This window comes from Diuraphis noxia, unplaced genomic scaffold (assembly GCF_037042655.1).
Source record: "Diuraphis noxia isolate RWA-SAM2 unplaced genomic scaffold, SU_Dnox_SAM2 contig0005, whole genome shotgun sequence".
Classification (NCBI taxonomy): domain Eukaryota; kingdom Metazoa; phylum Arthropoda; class Insecta; order Hemiptera; family Aphididae; genus Diuraphis; species Diuraphis noxia.
In genome coordinates, this window is record NW_028301715.1 from 15,340,378 (window position 1) to 15,367,502 (window position 27,125).

Here is a 27,125-nt window from a genome sequence, read left to right on the forward strand (position 1 = left end):
TATAATTTTTTTTAACGCAATAGCTGATAATATTACTACTCACTAATATTAGTTTATTAAAATAGAGCAGTGTACGTATATGTGGGGGGTATTCAGAAGATTTAAATATAACTGTATATTTGCCATTAAATCTAGAAAAAAAAAAATGCCTATTCAACTTTTTTTTATAGATTATACTTTTTTCAAAGAAAATGTATTACGTCGAGACAATTTGTAAACCCAGGGATGACGACCATTCTCATTCGTTAAATGTGTTGAAAAAAGCAGACCTAGTCAATTTCACGGCGTAATGTTTAAATATCATCTAAATGCTATGAGTATTTTTTTTTCTTTTCAAGACCATCCTAAAAGGTCAATTCTTGACTATTCATCTTATCGACATTTGTCCAATGAAATCGCGTTTTAAGAGATTTCACACGAAGTCGATTTTCTTATCACGTCCTCTGGGTGTCGTTTGACTGATGGCTGTTTGCGATTGACAATCTTTTTTCCATCTTATCTGTGCTCTTTTCGTAAAATAAAAACTAATAAATTGTAGTACTTATGTAGGTAGTGTACATATGCTGAATGCTGAGATATATATACATAACATGTTTTATCGGTAAAGCTTTCAATGTGATTTATTTTTATTTAAACATTATTATTTTTCATAGCTTAAGTTAACAGGTATAATATTTTATTTCAGTAAAATAATATGATTATACAATAAGTATTAACAATCGAGATATATTTATTTAAAATTATTACTTAAAAATACATAGGTACATCATTATATGATTAAATACTTTATTCAAAAACAACTAGTTAAAATACACACGTCACAATTTCATTCACTAAAATATTATCTTTTTGAGAAGTTTAGAAATTAGATGACTACTAGTGCATACAATATTATTCAACTCTAAAAAGACAATTTTTATTAAATAACTGAAATCGTTAGGTCATTTTTACTTTCAGAGAAAAAAATTGGCTGCATACTAGTTGCGGTCACGCCAATTTAGGTAATAACTTAATTGCGGTCATAGCTTTATTATACTCCAATTCCAGGCGAAATCAATATTATACGATAAACATATTTTTCGATATAATGTACACAGTGTTTATAAATAAAATAGATTAAATTGTATACTCCGATCATAGTTTCGAATATTCGAATAATTTAAACATAAGTATCAACATTTTTAACCATACCTACACAATAAATAATAGTGTGTAGACAGTCCTAAGTATATTATATTTTCGATATAAATGGGAAGGAAAATGTTGATTGATAAATTTTTCTAAATTAAATAAATAAACGAAATATTAATTTCATATTTAATTATTATATAAACTATATTATATTATATTATTTAGTATACTTAGTTATTATTATTGGAGTGACCGCAACTAGTATGTAACCTTTTTGATGGGTGACCGCAACTAGTATGTAACCTTTTTGAGGGGTGACCGCGACTAGTACGTAATTTTTGATTATGACCGCAACTAGTTCACACCGAAAAAATTAACTTAAGCAATGCGTACAAATCATGACCTTTGAACCATCACATTAAATAAAACTTACCCATCTAGGTAACACAATACACAAAAATCAAAAAGGAAAGACTATTATTTTTATCTCTTCTACAACTTAAGCCTATAACTTCATGGTCTAAGAAGGTTTATATTTATATTATTGACACAAAGATATTATCACTGAAATTCTAGATGTTCATATGTTTGTATGTTATTTTTTTGGACAAATCAATTGTCATAATATTATTGAATATAATTTTATTATACTATCTCAAAAAGTATAAAACATTTTGATAATATAGTTTGATATATAATATAATAATAAAATATAATATATCACAGAGACAGAACTACAAAATAAAATACGAACACTGTAAAATAATATAGTTGTCAATGTAAATTCAACCCAATGTAACTAAATTTTGTAACCCAATGGCCTATGTCGCCGAGGGTATAATTCGTTTTAATAATAAAAAAAAATAATAATACATATATATATTTGAAGTTATTATGAAACTAAATTTCTTAAAATTATTTTTTTTTTTTTAAACTATATAGTTTTTATTCTACAGTGGCTGCTCAGCATATTATTTTTATGAACTTTGATAGCTATAAATCAAATTCTAAATTGATTTTTGTTTATTAAAATAATTCTGATTATTCAAAACCAATAAAAATGAGTAATAAAAAAAAATACTTATTTAAAAATGTCAAATGGTGGTATGAAAAATAAATTACCACAAATGTTAATATTTTTTTTGAGATAATGAGTGTTTATTAATAAAAAAAACCACCTTGCTTATAAAATATGATAAAATATTTTAGCCTGTATTTTATTTGACATTTATGCTATTTAAGTAGCGTGCCCTAGCCAGCCACAGGTGGTTTTAACGTAAATATAAAAATAAATATTATAAAGCTTCCAGTAAAATATAAAATAACGTTGTCGAAGTATTACGATCAGCACATGTGTCGTATTGAATAACATAAAACTTTTAGAATTTTGTATTTGAATAATAAAATCGGCAGCTTTTAAGAACCACTGGAAGTATAACTATTCCAGTTTTATAAAATATATAATATTTTAAGATAAAACATCTTCTCACAATACTATGAAATTACACTTATTTATGCTCATTTTTTTGTGTAGTCAGCTTATCAAAACTACATACTGGGCGATACTCAAAGCATACCTTACCTCATATTTTTTTTCTCTAGGCGTTTATATATTATTCAAATTCTGAGTTTTTGTATTTTTTAAGTATACCGCCTCTACTTAAGGATTATATTTTCAAATATTTAAGGTATTTATATAAGTAGGTACACTGCTTAAAAGTGTTAAAAATCGGAATTTGAATAAATTCGTTATCATAAAAGTAAACGATGTGCTCATGCTTGATGATTTACTCAGTACAATCAATGTGTAGGCAAGTGTATTGTTAATGCTCTTGAAAAATATGGACTATTATTTGAGACTTAATGAATTACATATTATTTTGTATGATACAAAATGTTTTTTATATTATTTACTAATTTATATTTTAAGCTACGCATAAATTTGATTGTGTCTTAATCACAATTACGCAAAAAACGTATAATATTATTATAATGTATGACGAAAAGTAACTTTTAATACTTACGGACATTCATCGTGTTTTATTATTTTCGATAATTCGTAAGGAGACCCAACCCAAAAGAAATTATATGATATTCGTCGTGAGTTGTGTATCATAGCCACGTGGTGTATACATCACGTTCGGTTTCAGTGCAGAAACTACGGTAAACGGGTCAAACGGGATAACCATAGTAACCAATATAGGACGTAGGTATAAACCAATACGTTCGATCGAACATGGAGGCAATCTGCAGTCGTAAACCATGATGTTTGATATACCGAGTGAATAACTATAAATTTAATCTACTACATGTATACATTTACGCTTAAGATATATGCGTAGGGTCCTATAATAGTTATGTCCTCATCACAATAATATAAATCCATATGTATATGATAGGCAGGTACAATACGAACAATCAAAAGTTCAAAGTGAAACGCATCGAATAACATAATAATATAATATTATCCCATACTCGAGATATTTTTTTATGTAAACATATGAATCTTCGTGCTTATGATTGTGGTCGAAACATTTAAAAAAAGTATTTTCAACGCAATATTGTATAACTATATGCAGTCTACATACAAACAAAAACGGTTTTTATGTGGTTTTATACTACTTTAGAAAAACAATATTATACTTTCCCGTTAGAGCGTAAAAACCAATTTGATTGTTCAGTTTCTTGTTTAGTATTGTTTGATATTTATAGATTTTCATAAAATTTTCACCATGTGTTTTATTTCAATAATTTACCATGAAATAATTACAACGGGCCTTGGATATCAAATAAATTTCATAGAACTTACGCATTCTTGTTTTTTGTAAAGCTCCGGGATCTAAAGTTTTTCAATTAAAAATGAAGTAGACGCACTAATGTTCATAATTCGTTCGTTACTTGGAATTAATGTCTCATAATAGTATGATAAATGTTGGATTATGTATACTTTAATTAAGTAGTAGTATTTAAAGAAAAAAAAACACGTTTCTTAAGTCTAACTCTTTAATTTATTAGAAGAGTAATTTTGGTAACTATTAACTTAAACATATTCAACTAAAATTAAATATATCTAGCCAATTTAATCCAACGGATTTACCAGATGGCCAAATAGTGTCGAATACAATTTACAACTTATCATCTTATAATGTGAATATTAAGAGGTTACCGTACCCGTACGTGTTTTATCAGTCTTATAATACACATACGATATACCAAATTTTCATTTGAACTAATTTATAAATTTTTTTTCTTTCATAAAAAGAATATGTCTAGGTTTAAGAATATGTTGAGCAAAATTATACGCTTTAAGAATATTATATTGCCGTATAAGATTTTAATTTGAAAATTATATAAAAATGTAATGGCATATATTGTATATATGAAAAAATATTTTTGACCGCCGTCAGTTTCTATACCCTTAATAAGACGAAAAGATGTAAAGAAATATTGATAACAACATAAAGTGATAATAAAATCAATTTGTAAAGAATTGTTAGGGACTCATCAGTTCGAGTTGAGTGTCGAAGGAAATACGTCTATGTAATCTCGAGCGGAGTCGAAATGGAAAAGAACGAACCGGGCTCGCTATGACCAAATATGACTGTTTGAATAATTTTTTAATGTATTGGATTAATTTAAGAATCTCATAATTTTTATCAACTATTGATTTAATTTGTTTTTTTTTTCAATATTTTAATAAATGTTTATGAAAAATCATATTTTTCCAAGAAAAAAAATAATAATAATAATATTTATATAATATAGGTATCTATGTATAAAAGATTATTTGGGACCGGTCCAATGTGTGATCTACCGATAAACGGCTGGTTTAATGTGTGATCTACCAATAAATGGCTGGTCCAGTGTGTAATTAACTTACTATTATTTTGCTTTTTATATTCATACTGCAAAAGTATTTTTTAAATCTGATAAAAAATCATCAAATATTTTAGTTTGTATCGGGTGGCATGACCCGAAAAATCATCAAATAACACCATTCTTATTTAAGTTGCCGGTCTAATGGTGGAGATGCACCATTTACTTTTATATTATACTTGGACTCGACTAACTTCCACAAGCCACAACGACTCTATTGTTTGAGTATGAGCTCTAATATTTGGACCCACAAAATTTTCAGTATGATTTACAGTTTGATAAATAAATCCATCATGGTCCTTCAGAGAACTATAATATGCTCGCTGCCGATCGCTGTAAATCGTTGTACCAATTTCTACCTTTCTTTCTATTATTGGTATAAGCGTTTGTCGATCCCTTTTTTTAAAATAAAAAATCGACGTTCAGTTTTGCTGTCTTTATTACAACATAAACCAAATATCCACGGTCCCTGTATTCTATTTCCATAATTTCGTTGGTTATTTTCTACCGGAGTTTTATTTTCATCATTTGAAGTTTCGTCACTACGTTGTAAGCGACCGCGATTATATTTTCGTTAAAATATAGATCACAGATCACACGTTGTACCTACAATGCTTTTTTATTCGCAGATAGCCGTTTACACATTGGACCGGTCCCGATTATTTAGATAAAATTATAAAACATAAAAATATCTTATTTTTAAAGATTTCAATCGCATATAAATCTGGTTTCTATACTTATATTTCACTTAAAAATTATAAAATATCGTAAATAACCAACGAGTGAACACATAATAATTATATTGTTCTTAACTCAAATGTCGATAACATAGAACGCTTTTGAAACTGGCGAACGAAAATTTGGTATACCTATCGTAATAATGTGTAATACGAAGACAATAACACATTATGACGTGCAGTTACTCAATAGTTTTTATTTATTTGTATACCAAACTCGTTCTAATGTAAAATGCACAACTGCAGTTGAATGTAGAATATTAATATTCGTGTTGTGTTATATTATTGTTTGGAAAATGTATCCGTATTTAAATATTATTGTTTTGAGGCCATTCTTGATTTAGACATGTCAAAGAACTATAACGACACGTTATAATGATGTAAATTTAGCTTTCCTACTTGGCTGACTACGCGTAACAGTTAAACCTAATTTATAACAACGTAAAATCTTTATAAATCTTGTTCAAATCCACGAATATATACGTACACAATTCTACATTGTAAAAAGCTTTTTATTTTAGATCTTTTTCGATGACTGTGCTTTGTATTTGGTACAATTCGAAAAGGTTTAGTGGGGAAAAAATATTATTTTTCGTACATACAACCACCATTTGACACCGATAGCCGAGAATGAAGTGCTATTAAATTTTAGAATTATATATTTTGAGTCTCAAGATATTTAATATAAAACAATATACATTCTTTTTAAATCCGTTTTAATAAGTGTGCACTATTTTTATTTATTTATTTTTTTTTTTTTTTTGTATACAGTATTACGCGTATTTGGAGATCATTTCATTCGTATCATGTACTTTTGACAATTATTATAAATTATTTAATAACTATTCTAAATAAGTATACTATATACATCATACTAAATTAATAGCAATTTTCTTCAAATAGTTGATATTATAAAAAAAATAACCCACTCTCATGAAAAATATGGGTTTGTGTGTGTTTGTAAACCTTGAGTTATTAAGTCAGAGCAATAAGTTCATCATAATTATGAGATTTTATTCACTTGATTATTTTGTTACATATGTTCTAATTATTTTTTCTACAATTATTTTAATACTCCTTTCAGTAACTTCAAATCGAAAACACGGCGAACTAAAAAGTTCTTAACATAATATACTTTTAATGAAATATTTATAACTTTGGGAAGCAGTCCGTTTGAAATGAAATGACAAAACAATACGTTTTTTTGAACAATTTAAGTTTATCTAATTAAACCTATTCAAATTCTCATAATATTTATATAACCCATTTATTCTGTGGTATCATCCGTATTAGCCAATACGCGGCGAACCAACTATACACCTCACCTTCGTACGCTCAAAGCTATAGTGACTCTCTCTAGAATAAATTCATAATATAAGCGCTTGTCACTTATTTAGGTATGATGGTGTGCGTTTGTATTTTCTACGTCCGTTTCCTAAAATCCGAAACGACTATTAGGACCCACAACCCGTAGCGCTATTCAGCTGACAGTGGACTCCATTGACTTTAGGTCTGTGTGTCTGAGCACTGTTCCAACGTAAAGGGGTATGAACGAAAAACACTTGAAATGATAATATTTAACTCGGGTTTACAGGTCGGAAACACTTTTATTAGATTAAAGCGAACATAAATAAAACACTTGACAAATCCAGATTGCCTAGCCCGTAATGCGATTTCACACGTACAATCGCCGCACCATTGAGTATAGATAGTATATATATATATATTATAGTATTATCATTATCTATATACTCAATGGTCGTACCTATACGTTCTCGTGGACTCACTCGGCGACAACGAGACTTACCCACGCCTGTGTGTCTGGCGACGTTATATAGGAAATATTTATGGCGCCTCAACATAATGTCTAGCTTCGCTGACCTATGTTAATAATTTACGATCCAAAATATTCCCACCTATATAACATATATTATATTAAATAATATTATTTTGACGAATGTCCACGACAATTCTAACATAGTTATAATATTATTTTATTAGCTATAACTCTAATAACAGTTAGTAAGTAATGGTAAAAAAATTCTGTATTTTAATTAAAATGTATTGATCATGTTGTAAACAGTATAATATTGAAACACAATCAAATAAGTATCTATTTAAATGAAATAATTGCTAGAAAAGTTTAATATCACATTTAAAATCTCTAATACGTTTGTATCATTGTATTAATTGTATTCAACTTGGAACCGGAATTAAATCCATCCCTTCTCTTATTTTCTTGTCCAGCTAAATAATATGTAATAATATAAGAAAAATAAAAGCTAAGGTTAGAAAAGCGAACCAAATATAGATTATTTTTACAAAATACGTTTTATGGGATTATATAATTATAAGCATACATCAAACGTTCAAGCAATTTTAATGATCAAGAGAGAAAAATTAAAATTATTTATTAAAATGTGGGTAAGTGGGTACCAATCTGTTGTACAGTACGTGTCTGGTGGGTTACTGAAACGGATGTGTTAAATTTGATTTCAATGATTTATGAAATCGCTCTATCCGAAAAACAGTTCCGCGTGGTCTGTCAGCTTTTATTACTATACAGTTAGTATACTTAAGTATATTTTATGATATTATTGCTATTAAAGTAATATTAATGACACAATATTTTCGATTATAGTGTAAACTACTGATGGCAATAAAAATTGAACATTTTATACATATTATAACTAATTAATTTTTAACCACAATATAATTTGAAATTGTTCGTAATTTTTAAGAATTTTGTCAACATTTTAACTTTTTATGCTTACATAAATCGTACACTTGTATATTTTATGTTTTAAAACTGCTATTATAATAAGGTATGGGAAACCTATGATTAAATTTTCAATCTTTTTGACCAATCAAAAACATATATTTTATCGACGTATATTGACATGAAAAAACAATGGAAAATCATAAATGTTTATTAATAGCTCAAAAATACAATTATTCATTTATAAGTTAGACCTTAAAATCAAAATCGGTTTTGTTAAAAACTGGTGTTGCGTAAAACAATGTAATTTATTTTTACTTACTACTTCAAAAAGTACTGAACATTTACGCAGATAAACTAAAATAAATAAAAATAAATGTTTATATTATGATATTAATCAAGTTTTTTTTATATACTTGATATTATTTTAATCCTTCAAAAGTTAATGCTGATGATTAGGTTGATATTGGAAATACAAATCAAAATGTTTATATCATAATTCAAAAGTGCTTATTTAAACTTGTGCATGTATTAATTTTATCCTCATATACCTATTTTTGTAATCGTTTGTTTAGTACACATTTACGTACTAAAGTAAATAATTTTGTATCATTAAATAATTATTATTTTGACGATTACTTAAATATTAAAATATATTTCACTGTAAATAATTTCAAACCAATAAACACCTTAATAATTTTTATTTTTAATAAATTATAATAGCTGGTATATAGTATTTTAATTTCTCGTAAGTAATGAAGTAACTGTAAAAATTGTTTAACACCAGTCACCAGTTAACTCTTGTCTTTAATTTTGGACCATTTTAGGATTTCAATAAACATTGTATTCATAAATACCATTTTTATTCAATTATATTTCGATAATTTTAAATGTCGTGGTTCCAGCTTTCATATAGGCATTGACGATTTAAATTAGCGATATTGGATCTAACACATTGTGTCGATTGTCTACAATACAGTAGTTTGTTGTACTGTTGTCACTATTTATACGACATTAAATAATAACAATGATATTGCATTAAAAGTCTTTGTATGCACACACTAAAATATGATTTTAAATGAGAAATATTCTAGGAAACATAAATTTTCAGCATTTTAATTAACACACATCGAATTCTATTATTACGTTATTATTATAATTTCAAAGTTCATACAACTTAATTAAAAATCATGAAAGTAAACAACTTACTCATAACATGATATTATGTAATCAAAATAGATATATGTGAGATTTATGAAGAAAATAACATTCGCAGACATAGGCGTAATCTGGGGGGGGGGCAAGAGGGGGCAACTGCCCCTCCAGATATTTTATTGAGGGGGAAATAGTATAGTTTTGCCCCCCTTTAAAAGTTATAACTTATAATTCAATTTCTATTTTATCATAGCAAAATTAAACAGCATAATGGATTGTTTAATAATTAATGATAATAGATTTATCGTTTTGACTTTTTGAGTGCTAAAGATTATTATTTATTAATAGTATCATTATAAACCGAGCGCCTTCATATCGTAATACGAGGAATTGCAGATAGATGACAGTGATGGCATGGCGGGTTATTAGTTGTTACCACAATAGCACAATGCGAACTAAGATTAGTTATATATATGCATTTTTAGTTTTACTACTGCTTGCCACCCTCCCCCCAGGATTGACTCCAAGTTACGCCACTAATTTACTAACTCTACGAATCGTAGAGTTAGTAAATGCCTGAAAAACGGTATAATAGTGTTTGTTACGAATGCATATAGACTATAGAGTGGCATTGAAATGTATATTTTTTATATTATATAAAAATATTAAAAATTCTGGCTTGATTTTTAACCAGTTATTTTCGTCTAAAATACAAGCCATAGGTACCTAATAGTTGATTGCTTTCGTCAAACATTTTTTTTTCCGAGAGTAGCTCATGTTACGTATATAATATTACGGAAATTATATGCTTTGTATATAGGTAGGTTAGGTTTACATCTATATAAATCTATTACATAGGATACCTTAAATATACAGTGGTGACCGTATACGGTATACTATAGTCCTATAGTTTTATTCTGTGAATTATTAATTATTAATGAAAACCGAATAATGTACTTTGTCTAAACGATTCTTACAGTATTATGAGTGTTATATATATAAAAGTAATGACTTAAGATTGACGCTTACACAAGAAACCCGCGAGAATCAGGAATATTTTTTAAGTTAATTTTTTTTCACTTTTTATTAAGAAAATATTCTGCAGATCATAGTCCGCAAGGATGACATGGCTAATATTCAAATATATCAATTACAATTTAAGAACGACGTTTATGTAAGAAACTAGTGGGAATTGGGAATATTTTTCAAGTTAAATTTTTTTCTCACTTTTTATTGAGAAAATACCCTGCAGAGTCTCATGGTTAATATTTATATATCAATTACAATTTACAATTATGCTTTTAATTTGTTCGTAATGAGGGTTGGAATACTTTCAGGGAGCCTTTAATCAGATTTCTGTCAATGAATGATTATGTTAAGCAACCTCACCTGTAAAATCCTACAAGTAGACGGGTCGTAGCAAAATGTTCCATTTAATACGGGGAAAGAATTTTGTATCGAATGAAAATAAAATAAAATTGCAAAGTAAAATGAATACATATAAAGTAATAATAAATAATAATGAACCGTTTATTTCATTTAGACAAAAGTGAAAAATGCTATTTCACAAAAATACAATATTATGTAATTCGTATTTTGTGTCTTGTTGATTTCCATTTCGCTTATTTTTGTTTTTTTTTTTAAATTGTATTATCAGTGTTGCGTAACAACTCGTTGTGAAGGCAACCGTAAGGACAATAATCCCCTACCCACTGACATCGGGATTGTTTTAGAGGATTCGAAATAAATTCGGCTGTATAATATACCTATATACCTACTAAACTGTTGTTATCGTGTGATGCGGCACAAGTGTTTTTGTTTTTACGTTGACCATTATTCCATCGTAATAAACCACTATCGGAAACTACCACAACCACGGTTCAAGACTGATTTTTTTGTTTCAGTAGAATTTTTTTATATAAATAATTTACAATGTTGGCATAATACTCGTTATAATATACCTACGTATTACCATCGCGACCAAAATGAATTTGATTTTGACTAATTGGCCGTTGATTAAAATAATTTTATCGATTTTTTCCAACAAGTTGTTCCGTTGTTATTCAACTAATTCAATATTAATATATTATTTTATTTTCACAATATTTAACGGTTTTCTGAAGACAGATGATGCTTATTATTTGGTAATTTTCGCAAATTTTCATAGATAAAACAATACAAGAAATTTATATGTTTTGAGATAGCTTACATTTTTGTTGAGGTACAACTACCCTTGTCCATCGCTAAACTATGTGTTTAGATAACAGTTTTTAGGATAAAATTTAGTGGCAAGTTATTAGATAGTGAAAATACACTTCCGAGTCTTCAGAATTTTTAACGATACGACAGGTATGATGCAATAACAGTATTAAACTTTAAGAACAAGTTAAGAAATCTATTTACGAAATATTGTGTAGTGGTGAAATTTCGTATTTTATTACAACAGTTAAAGTTAATTATTTTATCAAATATGTATTTTAATAATATGATCATGGTTTCACGAAGAAACAAAATGTTTGTTCTGCTTATCCTATGACGGGGCATAAAGGGTACCTACTAACAAAATATAATTAGATTGTTCTTAAGTTAATTCGTGTTTCACACCTTACATTATACTTTACACTGTTATATTATATTAAACACACGAAAACAGTTATTTTAATTAAAAATCCTAATTTATGTTTTTTTTTTTTTTTTTAGAATGGAACAATTATTATATTTTATTGGTATTTGAAATTTTCGCTGATCCTCAGAGCTCCATGTCAATATGTCATACGGCCAAACTTGTCAAATTTGGATGTATGATTAATGATAAGTTTGAGTTATTTTTTGACCAGGTCTTGAGTTTAATTAAGTAGATCTAAACATTTTGTTATTTATGTTATGTCATACAAAAGGAAGTGCAAAACTATGTGGTGAACTACAGACTACAGCTGTCATACTGCAACGTGTGACACAATGTTTATAAACGTAAATGATAAATCATGGCCCACATGTGAGTAATACAACTACACAAATGGTGTTGTGAATTTAATTAAATTACTGAACTAAAATGTTTTTTTAAATAATGACAATAATGTTATTTTCTTATATTTTTTAAGTCGGTGGTATACATCTGTGTATCAATATTGCCTATACATAACGCCATGCTATCCAAAACATTCTTTATTAAAAATATTAGAATAATTATGGGTGGTAGGGGGGGGGTTGTAAGGGGCGGTGGTTCACACTTATGTGTGCTGTGTTCAAGCATCGTCCGTCGTTACTAGTTCCCTGCAGATGGGTGACCACCCGAGTTTTTGAGTGACGAATTTTCGCCCCACATATTCACGTATTTCTAAATGAACCGTAACCCAACTACAAAATGCTAATGGCCATTGATGTTCCCGCTTTGTTTCAATTACAATCTAAAAAATAAAATAAATAGTTATAGGTTCTTGGTAAAAATATTTAGCAAGTTATTTTATTTTCGTTCGAAATAATGTCGAGACTTAAATTCGAAACGAAAGGTTTCTAAATTTATTTGTTAAGTGAGTTTATAAACAACAATATTGACGAATGCCATAAATAACAATAAAAGTTGAGAAGCACAAAAACATTTAATCGACTCAAATTATTGTATAGTCCTATAATATCATATTTATTGCTATAAATCAAACCAGAGCATTAAATCTTGCGTTCTACGCTTACGACTAGTTTCCTATCAAACTTACTTAAATGCATATCACTTCTGCACACTGATTTTCGTAACTTTATCTTTAGGCACGTAATAGCGAAACAAGTTCACGTAAACTAACGTGATGTGTAGAAGTTTCGGTTTTAATCAATAACCTGTCAAAATATTGTAGAGCACAGTATATTTGATGCAGGTGTTTGTTATAATAATATGTCTATTTATAATTTTTTTCTGAGAGCTATTTATATTTATCTATAAGTAACAAAAAAAAAACCCATAAAGCTATATATAGGTATTTTTGTTGAAAAATAATATAATTTTATATTACACATTTTTTTATACGGACTTTCTTAGTAGTTATATTTTATTTCATACAGTTAGATTAAGTCGAGTAGAAATAAAACTTTTAAGAATTTTAACGAAAACGTTTTTTGATTAGTTTTGAATTTCAATTCCGCTATTGACGTCATCGTCTTCATAGTAAAAAACAATGTCTAGGTATGGTAATTTTAACAATAAATTCAATAAATTTAAATAAAAATATAAAGTAAATACCAAATTTAAATTTCTTTAAAAATATCTGCACATATCTAGCCAATCTAGAAAATATTTATTAAAAACATCGTTACTTTATAAATTCATAATTTTTTAACATTATCATTACTAAACAGATTACTAAGATTTTAGAAGTATCAAACTGTTTACATTTCAACTAAATGGTGGTGATTTGCTTTCATACAAAAATGTACCTAACTGTTTCGTCAACTGACCAGCATTGATTTTTTACCATAAATCTATCGTTTTTGGTGTTGACAAATTCAAACAGAGATAACCCATTAATATATCAAATATCAATTACCTATGATAATGGTTAGAACATAATTTTCTAATTTAAATAGGTTTAAATTAGATATAAATGCATATAGATTATATAAATTTTTACAAAATAAATGACCAGGAATAATAAACATAATCTGGAATTTACATAATATCTACTATGTTCATAAACGTCATATTGTTTTATATGATATTTCATGGCCAACTGACGTGTGAAACACTACCTTATTATATATAATTCAATCGAATTTGGAAAATGTGTCATACAATAAATGTATAACAACGTTATATAGTACACTTTATGGTTTGACATTTACGCTTGCAATGTTTTATATTTTATGCAAAATATTGTATAGGTACTAATAATATCTCACAAATTTTATTGTACCAGCTGAATGATTTGGCGTTGTTCTGGGAGTTAAATTAAAACGAGGTTGCCAATATCAACCGGTAACTTTTTTCATTACGTGTAACTAAACGCAAGTAGAAACAAATGAATATTCGGTTATGATTTTAATATCATTAATATAGCTGTTACACCACCCTTAAATAACTGATTCTACCTATTATCTAAATCCGAATTATTATTAGTAGAGTATTTTTCAATTTCATAAGTTTCAGCCATACACTGCTTATAAATAGCTGTTTCACGTGGCTTCTCTATTCAATACAAATTGGCTTTTCTGGCCTATCTGGGATTTCAAAAAACTCGTGAGCAAAATGTTAAGCGTTGATCATTTAAACGATTGTAACATTTTTGTGCAAAATATTGATGGTCCATCTGGGTGACTAAAAATTGTGTTTATGTATTCTTTAAATTGTTTATGCTATAGAAAAAGAATCGTGTAATCAACTTTTGATCTTTTGCTATAAAAATAAAGCATTTTATTAATTTTGAGCAAAAAAACTATTAACGAAATTTCATAATATCGGCAAATTTTATTTAATTATAGCTTAAAATACGTATAAAAAAATCACGATTGATGACCTTTAATGTTTTTAAGTTGGTTCGATGAAAAATGAAAACTCATGATGTACTTTGTATTGTGTCAAACTTTTTTATAGACGTTTATAGAAATAAAAAAAAAAAATTTTTAAATATTGTAAATGTAAAAAACAGTTAAAATTGTTGAACATTTTATGATACATAAAAAATAAATATATAAATTTACTGTATTCAGTGAACGATTTTAGTATCTATAGTTATTATTCGTGTTTTGGAGGAAATGTTCATTAGAGTGAACACATATTCTACATTTCTACTTATTTATAACATAATATATTACAACGGACATAACTTTAGTCACATTGATATTTTAAAAACCATATCGAATTAAAATTACAAATATATATATATACCTATGTTACATGTATCTTTATTTACTTCTGTGCAAATCTTAAACACATTCGACGTTTTGAACATTTTCAATTATTATTTTTCTGTTTCATATTTTAAATGAATGCATTGCACAAGCAGTTTTGATCCATGAATGTGCCATGGTGTATTTTTTTAAATTATTAAAGCTGCAGCTATCTTACTAAGTCTACATATAAATATGAACATCCAACTTTAAAAGCATACTCGAAATATGTTTTTAAAAATATTGTTCATTAAAAAGTTTTCAGTAGGTACGTCATTACACGTAGTCTTACAATTAATTTCAACGAATTTATATGCGATAACATCGAATGGACCTAACGAATAATAATTATATCATAAAACAAGTGCATAACTTCGAAAATATTTTGCAAAACATGTATATGGTAAGTAAACTAAGTCAAAAGTCTGTTTTTGGCGAGAATAAAATTTTCTTATCGATTAAAGCCTCAGGGATAGATTTAAAACTGTAAACTCCATGTTAATTTTTACATAATATAGATTTTCCGTAGATTATTTAATGGGCCATACTCCGGTTGATATTATGAATCATATGATATGATTAATCGTTTTATAATCGCATATTGGCTGTTTGATTATAATCTAAGAGTGTATAAAAATAATCATTATGTTCAATTGTTCAGCGTGTTTGAGGATTAATAAACACAATGCGCTGATGATGATTTCAAAACGAAATTTAATCACGTGAATAAACATGTGATATTAAAGTTGACATTCACTATAGCATGTCGATTGAGACCAATTTCGATTTTTGATTGAATGTTATTATAATTTTTGGCGTCATCGAAAGGATATTGTTTAAAATAATCCCTAAGGTTATATTCCGGAATTAATTATCGGCAGACGGTTATGGATGACATAAAAAAAAAAAAAAAAAAACATTGAACATTTTTTACGAGCGAGAATGCACGTTGGAAATTAAACTCATTTTATCTGCATTTTTTCAAGACATAAATTTACTATATTATTAAGAACGATGTTCATCATATATCAATACCGTATGAATTATAAATACGAAATATGTAAAAATAAATATATAATAATTATTATTTTACACAACTTAATAAATTACAAAACAAGATGGATAAAAAAAAAAAAATTATAAATGCGTATCAGTGTAAGATGAAAATTGAACGTGAAAAATTATGACTTATTACCTAACTGTAATACAGAAGTAACGATACTCCCGATGGGTATAATTTTATCACAGAATAATAAAGAAGCAACACTGGAAGTTTGCGTGTGTTGTTATGATAGATTTCTCTACTCAATGAACGACGTCAAAATGTATGAATAGTTAACTAAACTAACTTTAACTCCTATTAACGTACGGTCACGTCTTAATGGCGATTACATATAAAAACGACTTAAAAAACTTTAAAATATTCCCTAAACTTACAAAAAAATAATATTTTTTAAATCATGGTAATGATATCGATTATTTAAAACTATGGTATGGGCCGTCAGCTGATTCTGATAAATGTCGGGATGGCAGTGCCCATGAATTTAAGGCGGCCATTTCCTCACTCCTTTCAAATAGCTTTAGGATTTGAGAGAGTGTCGTACTCCTGATTATATTGAAATATTTACAGTTGAAAAAAAATGGCTACAGATAGTGTAGCGTAATAATACTAAAATGTACCTAAATAGATACTACTACCGGTGTTTCACCGATAAACTTTATATAGTGACTTAGTGCAGAACAAATTTACTGTAGAAAAGTTCGTAATACTATAAGATGTTATACGTATCTATTTTTGTGTGTTACCGAATTATTTACGATTTCATGAATGCACTGAGTATAAGTTAGTTTTGTGGAAAACAAGGACAACTATACGGACACGCGAACCAGCGAATCATAATTTTATCACGATACTAATTATTAACTGTCAAATCTGCAGCGTGACACTGACTTAGTATTGGCAAGAAAAATAAAATAATATAAAACGTAATTATTCCGCGCATAGGAATGTGCACGTTTTTTTTCCCATTAAAATCCAATTACAAACATGCGCGAACCCTAGATTATTTTATTAATAATATGTTGTTTTCAAACGGACAGGGTTTAAGACCTGAGGGTGTCGCTTAATTTGTTTTTCTAACTTCAAACAATGCATGTAACAACATCATGAGTGATTGTGATGATTGTGATAAATTAAGACTAGTTTATTGTTTATGACAATGAGCAGATATCAAACGGAAACTTGAGGGACAACATGTTTATTGTTTATAACTTAATAAACTTATATAATAACCATATTATATTTTGATTACCCGTTATAGTTAATAGGTATATTTTGATAACTCAGAAACTACTCGTTCAAATTTCAAAAATATATTTTGAAGACGTTTTTTAGATAGGACATACAATTTTCAAAAAAAGTCATCTTCATAAAATAAAAAAGGATGGTTGAAATTTGAAAAAAAATTAAATATAAATCGACATAAAACAATGGCATAAAAGTCTAAGAACTTGAAAATTATGTGGTATTTAATAACAAAAAAGTATAAAGTTAAAAATTCAAGATTCAAATAAATTCATTGTAAAAAAAAAAAAAAAAACGAGGATGAGCATTGTTGGCGATTGTTGCGGATTTTTCCTGTACAAAACGCTCAAATACAATAATCGAGTGTTAAAATTTTACCTAACACTATAATTATAATAGGTACATTAAAACCTCTCTATAACTAACCCTCTATTATAACAGATAATACTGACTAATACTAACTAATACTCTTTATAACAGAAGACATCAATAGTTCCGGTGCAAATAATAATATATGCATCTACCTCTCTATGGCGGAAAACTTTTTATAACGGAAAAATGTTTGGTTCCAAGCGATTCCGTTATACAGAGATTTTACTGTATCTACGACTTGTAAAATACCTCTATACGACGTATTTTTAATATGTGTTAGGATTGAAACTTGAAAGTATATCATGGCTGTGGCTGTCATAGTAGATGAGTTTTCGACACGTAGCCACAAAACATATCACGTTTTTCTACCGCCGCGATGAAATCAATCTCGTTAATTTATCTCGCAAGATGATAATATAACGCGTGTCACGTGTTGAATATGTCGCTATTACAACGGATGGTATAACAACCACGTGGTTTTGATTTGATAATTATTATTATTTATCGTAGAAGCCAGATATTCGTGTAATTACACAGCAACATTTTACGCTGGATGTATCCGATTGTTTTCATGACAAGGTCGCAAAGCGTTTTCACTCACGTTATATAATAATAATAATAATAATAATAATAATAATAATATATAATATTAATATTAATTTTGAGTGTCAGAGTATTATTATAATTACTATCTTGCGTAAGCTCAGGCAGTTGTATAATATTCATATTATCATGTATATTTAGAATTTAGATAATATATATATATATATGTTTACACCTGCAATGACTAGACGGGAGTTGACATATTATTATATACGAAAGATGTTTATAAATTTGAGAGAAATTATAATTTACGAGTAATGTTACGATTTTCTGAACATTGAACAAAATCATATTTAAATGGTATCGAATAAAAACTATAAATTTCATTGTTGTATAAGTATTAGGTGATAAATTGTTATCATCTTTTGTAATCATCAAACTATATTATATTTATGTATCCATATTGAAAGTTATGTTGAAATATTGTGTTACATATTTTGAATGTAATTTTATTAGAAATAATTTATTCTTGATGAATGTCGATTATTGTTCTTTTGCAGTCTACTATTCTAATTTTCTAAAAAACCTTGTCGTTCTCTCTCGTGACAGGGGCAGTTTTGCTATCAATTTTCATATGAAACCATTAACAAAAGTAATTATACTAAAATAATAACAAAAATGAATTTATTTGATTAATCTATCACATTATTATTTCCTGGTTTCTTTTTTTAACTTTTGAAAATCGTTCAATGATATTATCTGTTGAGACTTCAATGAAGATATATTTTTATTATAATTATTGATAGTCGAATCATAATACTAGTCTTAGAAAAATAAATAGCTCAGTCCCAGAGAGTGGATGGCTAGTGCCCCTCTATTAAACCTGCCACTTCCTCGCAAGAACATTCTAACGTGACTAGAAACTAGAATAGTAGTTGTGATAAAGCTATTGAAATATCAAGTTTTTATTAAGGTCATTTGAATTGGAAATTCCTCATCTTTAAGTATAACTAAATTATTTATAAACTTAATAAAGTTTAAAAGTTAATTTATTTTAATAAAAACATTTGCTAATATCATCAAATTCTTATATTTTATTTTGTATGGTTTTTTTAGTCATGTGGGTTTTCATTCAACGTGTTTTACTAATTTGATTTATTTACTAATAATTTTAGTATTATTAAATCTGTCTTTTATTTATATATTTTGATGTAAGTAGTAAGTACCTATTATAATTGATAGAGCTCAAGTTTTGTGAAATATCAATATTTTATTATTTTTTTTCATCTTATATTAATATTATATTTAAAATCTTATTTTATACACATGAACATATTTTATTTTATTGTATTTACTAATTTTAATAATTTTTCCAAGAATTGAGTTATAATATTTAAGAGATCATTTCAATAAAAATGTTTCACTATCCTATATACACAAATCGAATATAGTTCAAAGTATAGTTAAAGACTACTGATGTGTAAACATGTGAGTTCAAATACGTTCAAAATCAAAAAACAATATGCGATTTTGTTTATGATCTGAATTTAAAAAATCTGAAAAGAAAAAAATGGGGTACATACCGTAGTTTTTCCACCTTGAATTGATACGAACTCAAAGTTTGTGCATCAATAAGAAAAAGTTTCATGGTACCTCAAGTGTAATGATCAGAAGAAGGATAAATTTTAGTGTTTTCAATGAAAAGATTAATTGTTTTAAGTTTGGAACCAGAAAATAGCTTATGCCTTTGCAATTTGTACTCATATGCATGAAACAATTGGTTTATGATAGTTTAAGTATAAAATGTCATTCATTTTTCTGGTTCAAGTGTTTTCAAACTACCTACACGAAAATATGGTGTCAGTTATACTTTTTAAATTAGTTATTGTTACATTCTGGTTTATATTCATTTAGTGTTTCATGTATAGGATGTAGATATTTAATGAGCCGTTTTACCTCTTCTTAAAAAGTTTCCATTGATGTCCCTCTCCAATATAGTGCTTATCGTTGGAATATTTTTATAGTCATTCCCAAGTTCACCAGATTCACTCAAAATTTAAAGGAGGTGAACGAAGTGTAAACATTTTAAAATTTCATCGATTTTTCAACTCAGAAAGTACATTCTGTTTTTTTGGCAAAAAGACACACGTGTCCATTAGAAGAGCAAACATAACCGAAGTTTAATGGTAAGTTCCGATGCTTCAAAAGTTATAGTTACATTGGTTATACGACTTATACGCTGATCAGATCAAGATAGAGAAAAGATTCGTATACCGATATCTAAGGTGTTTACACATCAAGAATAAGTTTACCTGTGTTTTATCAGATTTTTTATAAAATATAATCTAGTATTAAAGTTTTCAGTTATTAAGAATAAATAAATTTCAAAAAATTAAAGTATTAAAAAAATCTTCTGAATAAACATAGATTATGTATGTAGTATGTATAATAAATTATGATGAGTGAACACAGAAAGAGGTTTTAAATATTTCATATGTGTGTATAACGGAGAATACATTTCATTATAATATTGCCTTAAACTTTCTTCACACGATCACTTTAGGAGTTAAACATTTAAAAAATTGTATGTCTACATTTCTAGTATTGCTATATTATTATATAATAAAACAGAGGTTAGAGCAAAACACTTATGTTGATTTCTTCAGTGTTTTATACACACATAAAACATTTTTTATTTAAATATAAATATACACCATAATTTTAATTCTATGGAATGGATACCTACAAAATACTATCGGCTTAACAAGTTAGTGGTCTATTTGAATGTCAATATTTTCCATAAACTATAAAATATTTATCGATTTATCTAACTTTAGACTTATTGTATTTGATTGAATGCATATAATTTGAACATTGCCGATCCAGTTGAAGATAAATTAATTGTTTTGTCTCTGTCTATATAAGGAAGTTAAAAGGTTCAGAAAATCCTTTGAACTCATGCATTTTATGTAATCCAAAAGTAAGTATGGTTCTTACAACTATTAATCTCTCTTTTGAACAACCAATCCCGTCTACAATACGAACAATAAGGTCCACCGCTATTCTATTTCATTTCTTACTTCTCTTTTACGTATTTGGATGATAAATGTCTTACCAACACCTTTAAATATATTTCTGTTATATCATTAAAATATGTATGTACCATAATATGTTAAAAAGCCAATGGTCACGCTATCGAGGTTTTCTTCTTATTAATAAAAATAAATAAATAAATAAAACTATAATAATTAATGTCGTATGGTTTATATCATATAATATTTTAATCTTGAAATATTATAATACATCACAATTTATTGTAGTTACGTGATATTTTGTAATAAATTGGGTGATTATTAAGGAAATTCTCAGTTGTTCAAGTGGTTTTATATGAAATTTAGTTAAACTAAAATATATGACAGATGTATTTCGATTTGGAATTGTATTTAACTGTTTGTTTAAGCTCTAAATTGTAGATCAAAGTTAGGTTAGTTTAACTAAGAACGTTTATAATAATTTGGAGTGTTTTGAAATTGGAAAGTCTGTTATAGGATCTTATTTGATAGTTTGGCAGGATCCGGGCAAATGCACTGAACTTCCAAATCGATTTGAGAGTAGATTTGTTTGTAAAATTAATTTGATCCTCACGTTTTTTTTTGAATATAATGTCCATACGTCAATTTTATTCAACCATAGGTTTCAGAATATTCATAATACAAATATATTTGTACCTAATAATAATTTATTTCTTGTTACATATTTTGCATTTAAACGAATATCGATAAATTAAATATTATTTAACCACAATAACTTGTACCGTGTTATAAAAATGTTACTACACAAAATAATCCTTAGAAATTTTATGTGCCAATATTTTATAATAATTATACGTATGCAAAAAAGCTAATCTTTTTTCTCCAATTTTAATTGTTTCGTGTTGAATTTGTTAATGCGGTTGAAAATTGTGATTTACAATTTACATCATATCTTAACATGTTTGAAATTTCACTATTTTTGTTTCACGAATCATGAACATTCACAAGAATCCACCGATGCCAGTTTATTGGTAATACATTCTAAGCTTACAAATACTAACGAAAAACTTGTTCTATTTTCTGTACACCTACGCGTAGCTAGGTTGTATATTTATACGTTGCTATTAAATTAACAATAAGTGGCTTGTCGTTTATGAAACAATTACATGATTTTAGCATTCGAAGATATTTAATACTTAAACTTCTTCATTTGTAAATAGTAAAATATAGCGATAAAACCGTAGTTGACTCGTGCAATTTATTTCTGGTTTATTATTTGATATTATTTTTTAGTCTTGATTTCGTAAATCCAATAGTTGCTGCACTTAATTTGGTCTGGGACAACTCGTAATAATAACGTACAAATATTTAATTTTAATTTTATGTGTACTACAACTATTATATTTAATTATTTATAACTGCCATGTATTACTGCACTCATGCGATCCATTCCCATTAGAAATTTAAGGCTTTCAAACCTTCTAGACGTGCTTTATTTCTGTATAATAACACTTGGATACATAAATAATATATGCAATGGTTATAATAACCTACGTGCTGTGTCATATTTATTAATGTACAGTGTAGTGTTACTATTTGTCTTTGGTCTTTGCTCGGTTTTTTACACGAATACGTATATTATAGTGACAGGATTAATTGTTTGTAAAGAATAATAACAAGAAATTATATAATACATTAAGTATACAGCATTAATCATGCAGTGCTTTATCATTAGGCCCTCATTCACGTGTACAAAACTTGTGGGTTTCAAGTTTTAAACATTAATAACGGCTTTCAAATTTATTACCCGTAGGTATACGATTGAAGTGTTATTACTGCTAAAATCTACATATTTAAAAATTCCCCCATACATGTTATTCGACGTAACGCCCATCTTGAACTTCAACTCATGTCAAACAAAAGGTTTGCAGTGTTTGCACTAAATGATATTTATGTATTCTCATGGTTGATTCTTTTAACTTCAGAATATGGACACTCGTATCATTATTGAATTCAGAGTTTTCATGTGATATTCAACTGTTATTTAACTTTAATTTTTTATAAATTACCTACTGTTTTTTGTGTAAAAACCATCACTTATATTTAAAAAAAAAAATACGTTTTTTAAAACTTTAAAAAATATATAATTATATACCAAGTACTTTTGTACTATTATTATTAATTAATTTTAGTCTTTTATTATTGATGCAAATAACAATATTATGTAGCACATATAAACATATTATATAATTATATCATGCCATTAATAATTTATAAAGGCATAAAAAATAAATAAATAAAAACTGACTGTTTTTATTCTGTCCAATTTTTCAATATAATCCCATTTCCATTCCCAAGTCGTTCACTATATGATCCTAGAATTGCGGATTAGGTTAGAAGTACCTATCGCAATATAAAATTATCATAATATTATTAAATAAATTTTGCCTTTTAGTATACCTAGCTATTTATTTTAAATCCCTTTTTTCAGACTAGCTTACATAATAAAGAGAAGAATATTAATTATACAAATTTACTTAACATTGAAATTTTTTATTATATAATAAAATGCAAGTTCAAATACAAAGAAAAATAATTTAAATATTAAATAATAATAATAAGGTATGTACATCATTGGTTGTTATTTTTTTTTTTTTTTTTTTAGTTTGAGACAATATTTTTGTCCAAATGTTGTCAATTTTATGAATCATTCATTTAAATTGTTTAGTATACATTATTGTTTTTTAATTTTTATTTATATCTATACGCCTATTATTTAGTTGCCAGTATGATAACTACACGTCCCTCTAACAAAACCGATATTTTAGCTGTAGGTACAACTATACTTAGTTAAGTTTGAGTTAATTCATACATATCTCAATTACTGATTATCCATCATACCTAGACTATGAATTTATATTCAATGAAATATAATAAATAACAATTAAAAGTCGCATTTTTACTTTATTTTTTTACCACGAAAAACGTACAAAGTTTACTTAGCTTAGAGATATTATACCCGGAACCCGGATCAATACTGAGTAAACCTTCTGGTTGGAAAAAGGAGACGGTCAATACCGAAAAGGCGAAAACAGATACCGGTCGGAACACTATGGGTATATTCAAAAACAGTAAACATCCTCTTACCTCCGCATGTAGTGGTACTTGATGACCACGACGATGACCACGGAATTCGCTATGGCTGCGACCAAGAACAACGGGACGTAGAGACCGATCAACATGATACTTCTCGTTTCGGTGAATTTCATTTGAGACGACGAGAACTCAGCGATCAGCTCCTCGATGACCGCTGCCTGTTCCATCCCGGCCGCATTTTTCGTCCATAAACCGCTTACATTACGCGCCGTTGTGTTGTGGAACATTTCGTGTGCCGACGGTACGTTAACGTGTCTCGTTAAATTGTTCGCCCTGCAACGTCATAAACGATGCCACAATGAAAATACGTAATATTTACGACAAAATATAATATTATGATGTTATTATACGCCATGTAGGTAAACAAATAAAATTGTTCGTTCAATATATCGGGATAGTTTTGTGTCATACGGAATATTTTTATATTTATATCTCTATTCCAAAACTATCTTGCGAGTACAGCTAGTTTGAAGTTGTAAAGTGAAGATATTATGCAGTTTAAAATCTCATAGTTATTATTTATTTATGTAATGCAGTTATAAGTTATAGTTATAGTTATAGTTATTCAGATATAAACAGCGTAGTTATCGACGATTATGAGACATCTTTAACTATTGCCTATATAAGACCCTACAATTATTATGGTTTTGGCGAACGTTCACGATATGATTTTTGAAAAATAAAATTTTCCTATATTACCTATTGTCGTTATCATAATTTAAGTTTTTTTTGTTAAAGGCAGCGTACGTTTTAATTTTCACAACCAGAAACAGAACATTTATTTGCGAATTCAAAAATTAAATTTATAATCAGTAGTTAATTATCTATAAACGTAAGCATTTAAAATTGATAGTAGACGTGGGAAAGCATAGTGGTTTTGTCACTCGTTTGAATTGTTGTTTTATGTTGACTTCAAATTATTATTATATTTTTGAATCGTAGAAACTAATGCTTTTTTTACCTTTAAAAGAATCACATGTAGCCATATTGGGTCATTAGTAATTATTATATTCAACGATAGCTGTAATAATATTATATTATATGAATTGCAGGATATATTTGTTAAACCGTGTTCATGTGGCGGATTTGTATTGAATAATAATATATATATTTAATCTGAATGGACTAATCAAAAAGAAATCTTGAAGAAAAATAATCCCCAGTATAATGTGCTGCAGTATAATCTTGAAGAATAAATACAAAACGAAGTAAAAGGGTTAAGTTAAATACATTGGTACGAAAAGCCAAAATGTTTGAATAATAACTATAATGAAGCAGTGCACAGACTGTCGTGGTCGATTGAAAATTTATTATTCGATTTACACGAAAATAATTCATTCGAGTACAAGAAACAACTCGATGGAATCGTATAACACTACTGTTATTTAAACCACAGTGGTATAATACAGTCGGTTAAATTAAATAAACTAGAAATATGTTGAAAGCTCACCGTGTATATATAGCTTTTCATCTTCCTTTAATTATTCCGTATTTATTCTACATTCCTTTTGTCAACACGGATAAATCAATCGATATTTTAACAAGAATTTCAGTCATTTTACCAGCATTTTATAATAAATGTCTTAAATAGTTAAAAATCTAAACTTTTGTACGTTCAAATAAAGCATATTTAATAATGAAATAGTACATGTTAGAAGTGTTCCAGTGTTCGGTTTATTGAATTATAATTGCGGTATAGTGTTATTCACAACATTAAAAGAGAGAATTAAAACCGTTATCAAATTTTGTCAGTTACCGTAAGTGGGTGGTAAAAAAAAAAAATTGATACTGGTTACCGGTTTAAAACTGGGTCCTGTCGTTAGCGATAACCTATTAGTGGTACTATGTTCAAGATTACAGGTTACCGATTACGCGGTATAACCACATCAAAAAAAAATCTCGGTTACCGGTAATCGATAAAATATTGGTTTCGTAAAAAAATTTGTATTATACCTAGCTATGTATAGTTTGATTTATAAATAGTTTTCAGAGGCTATATTACCCATACTATTATAGTAGCTAAAAAAGCGTATCATTATTTATGTAACTAAAATAGTTCATGAGTAACGGTAGTCGGTATTCGGTATTTCAGTAATCGGTTCTTAATCGTTTAAAACATTGAGGTTATAAGGTTACAAGGTTGAGCTGTAGTTAATTCTTGGTATTCACGAGTTGCAATTTGGTTATTATAAACACAAATACATAATACCAAAAAGTTATCATCC

At 27.6% G+C, this 27,125-nt stretch overlaps 1 protein-coding gene across 5 annotated transcripts in view; it reads right to left on the reverse strand.

Moving 5' to 3' along the window:
- Positions 1 to 27,125, reverse strand: part of LOC107162988 (orexin receptor type 2-like) — a 144,704-nt gene that overhangs the window by 23,693 nt on the left and 93,886 nt on the right. For all 5 annotated transcript variants that reach the window (XM_089229647.1, XM_089229649.1, XM_089229650.1 and 2 more), the window contains one exon: positions 24,892 to 25,173. In XM_089229647.1, coding sequence (XP_089085773.1) covers positions 24,892 to 25,173 — 282 coding nt within the window. The remainder of the gene's footprint in view (positions 1 to 24,891; positions 25,174 to 27,125) is intronic.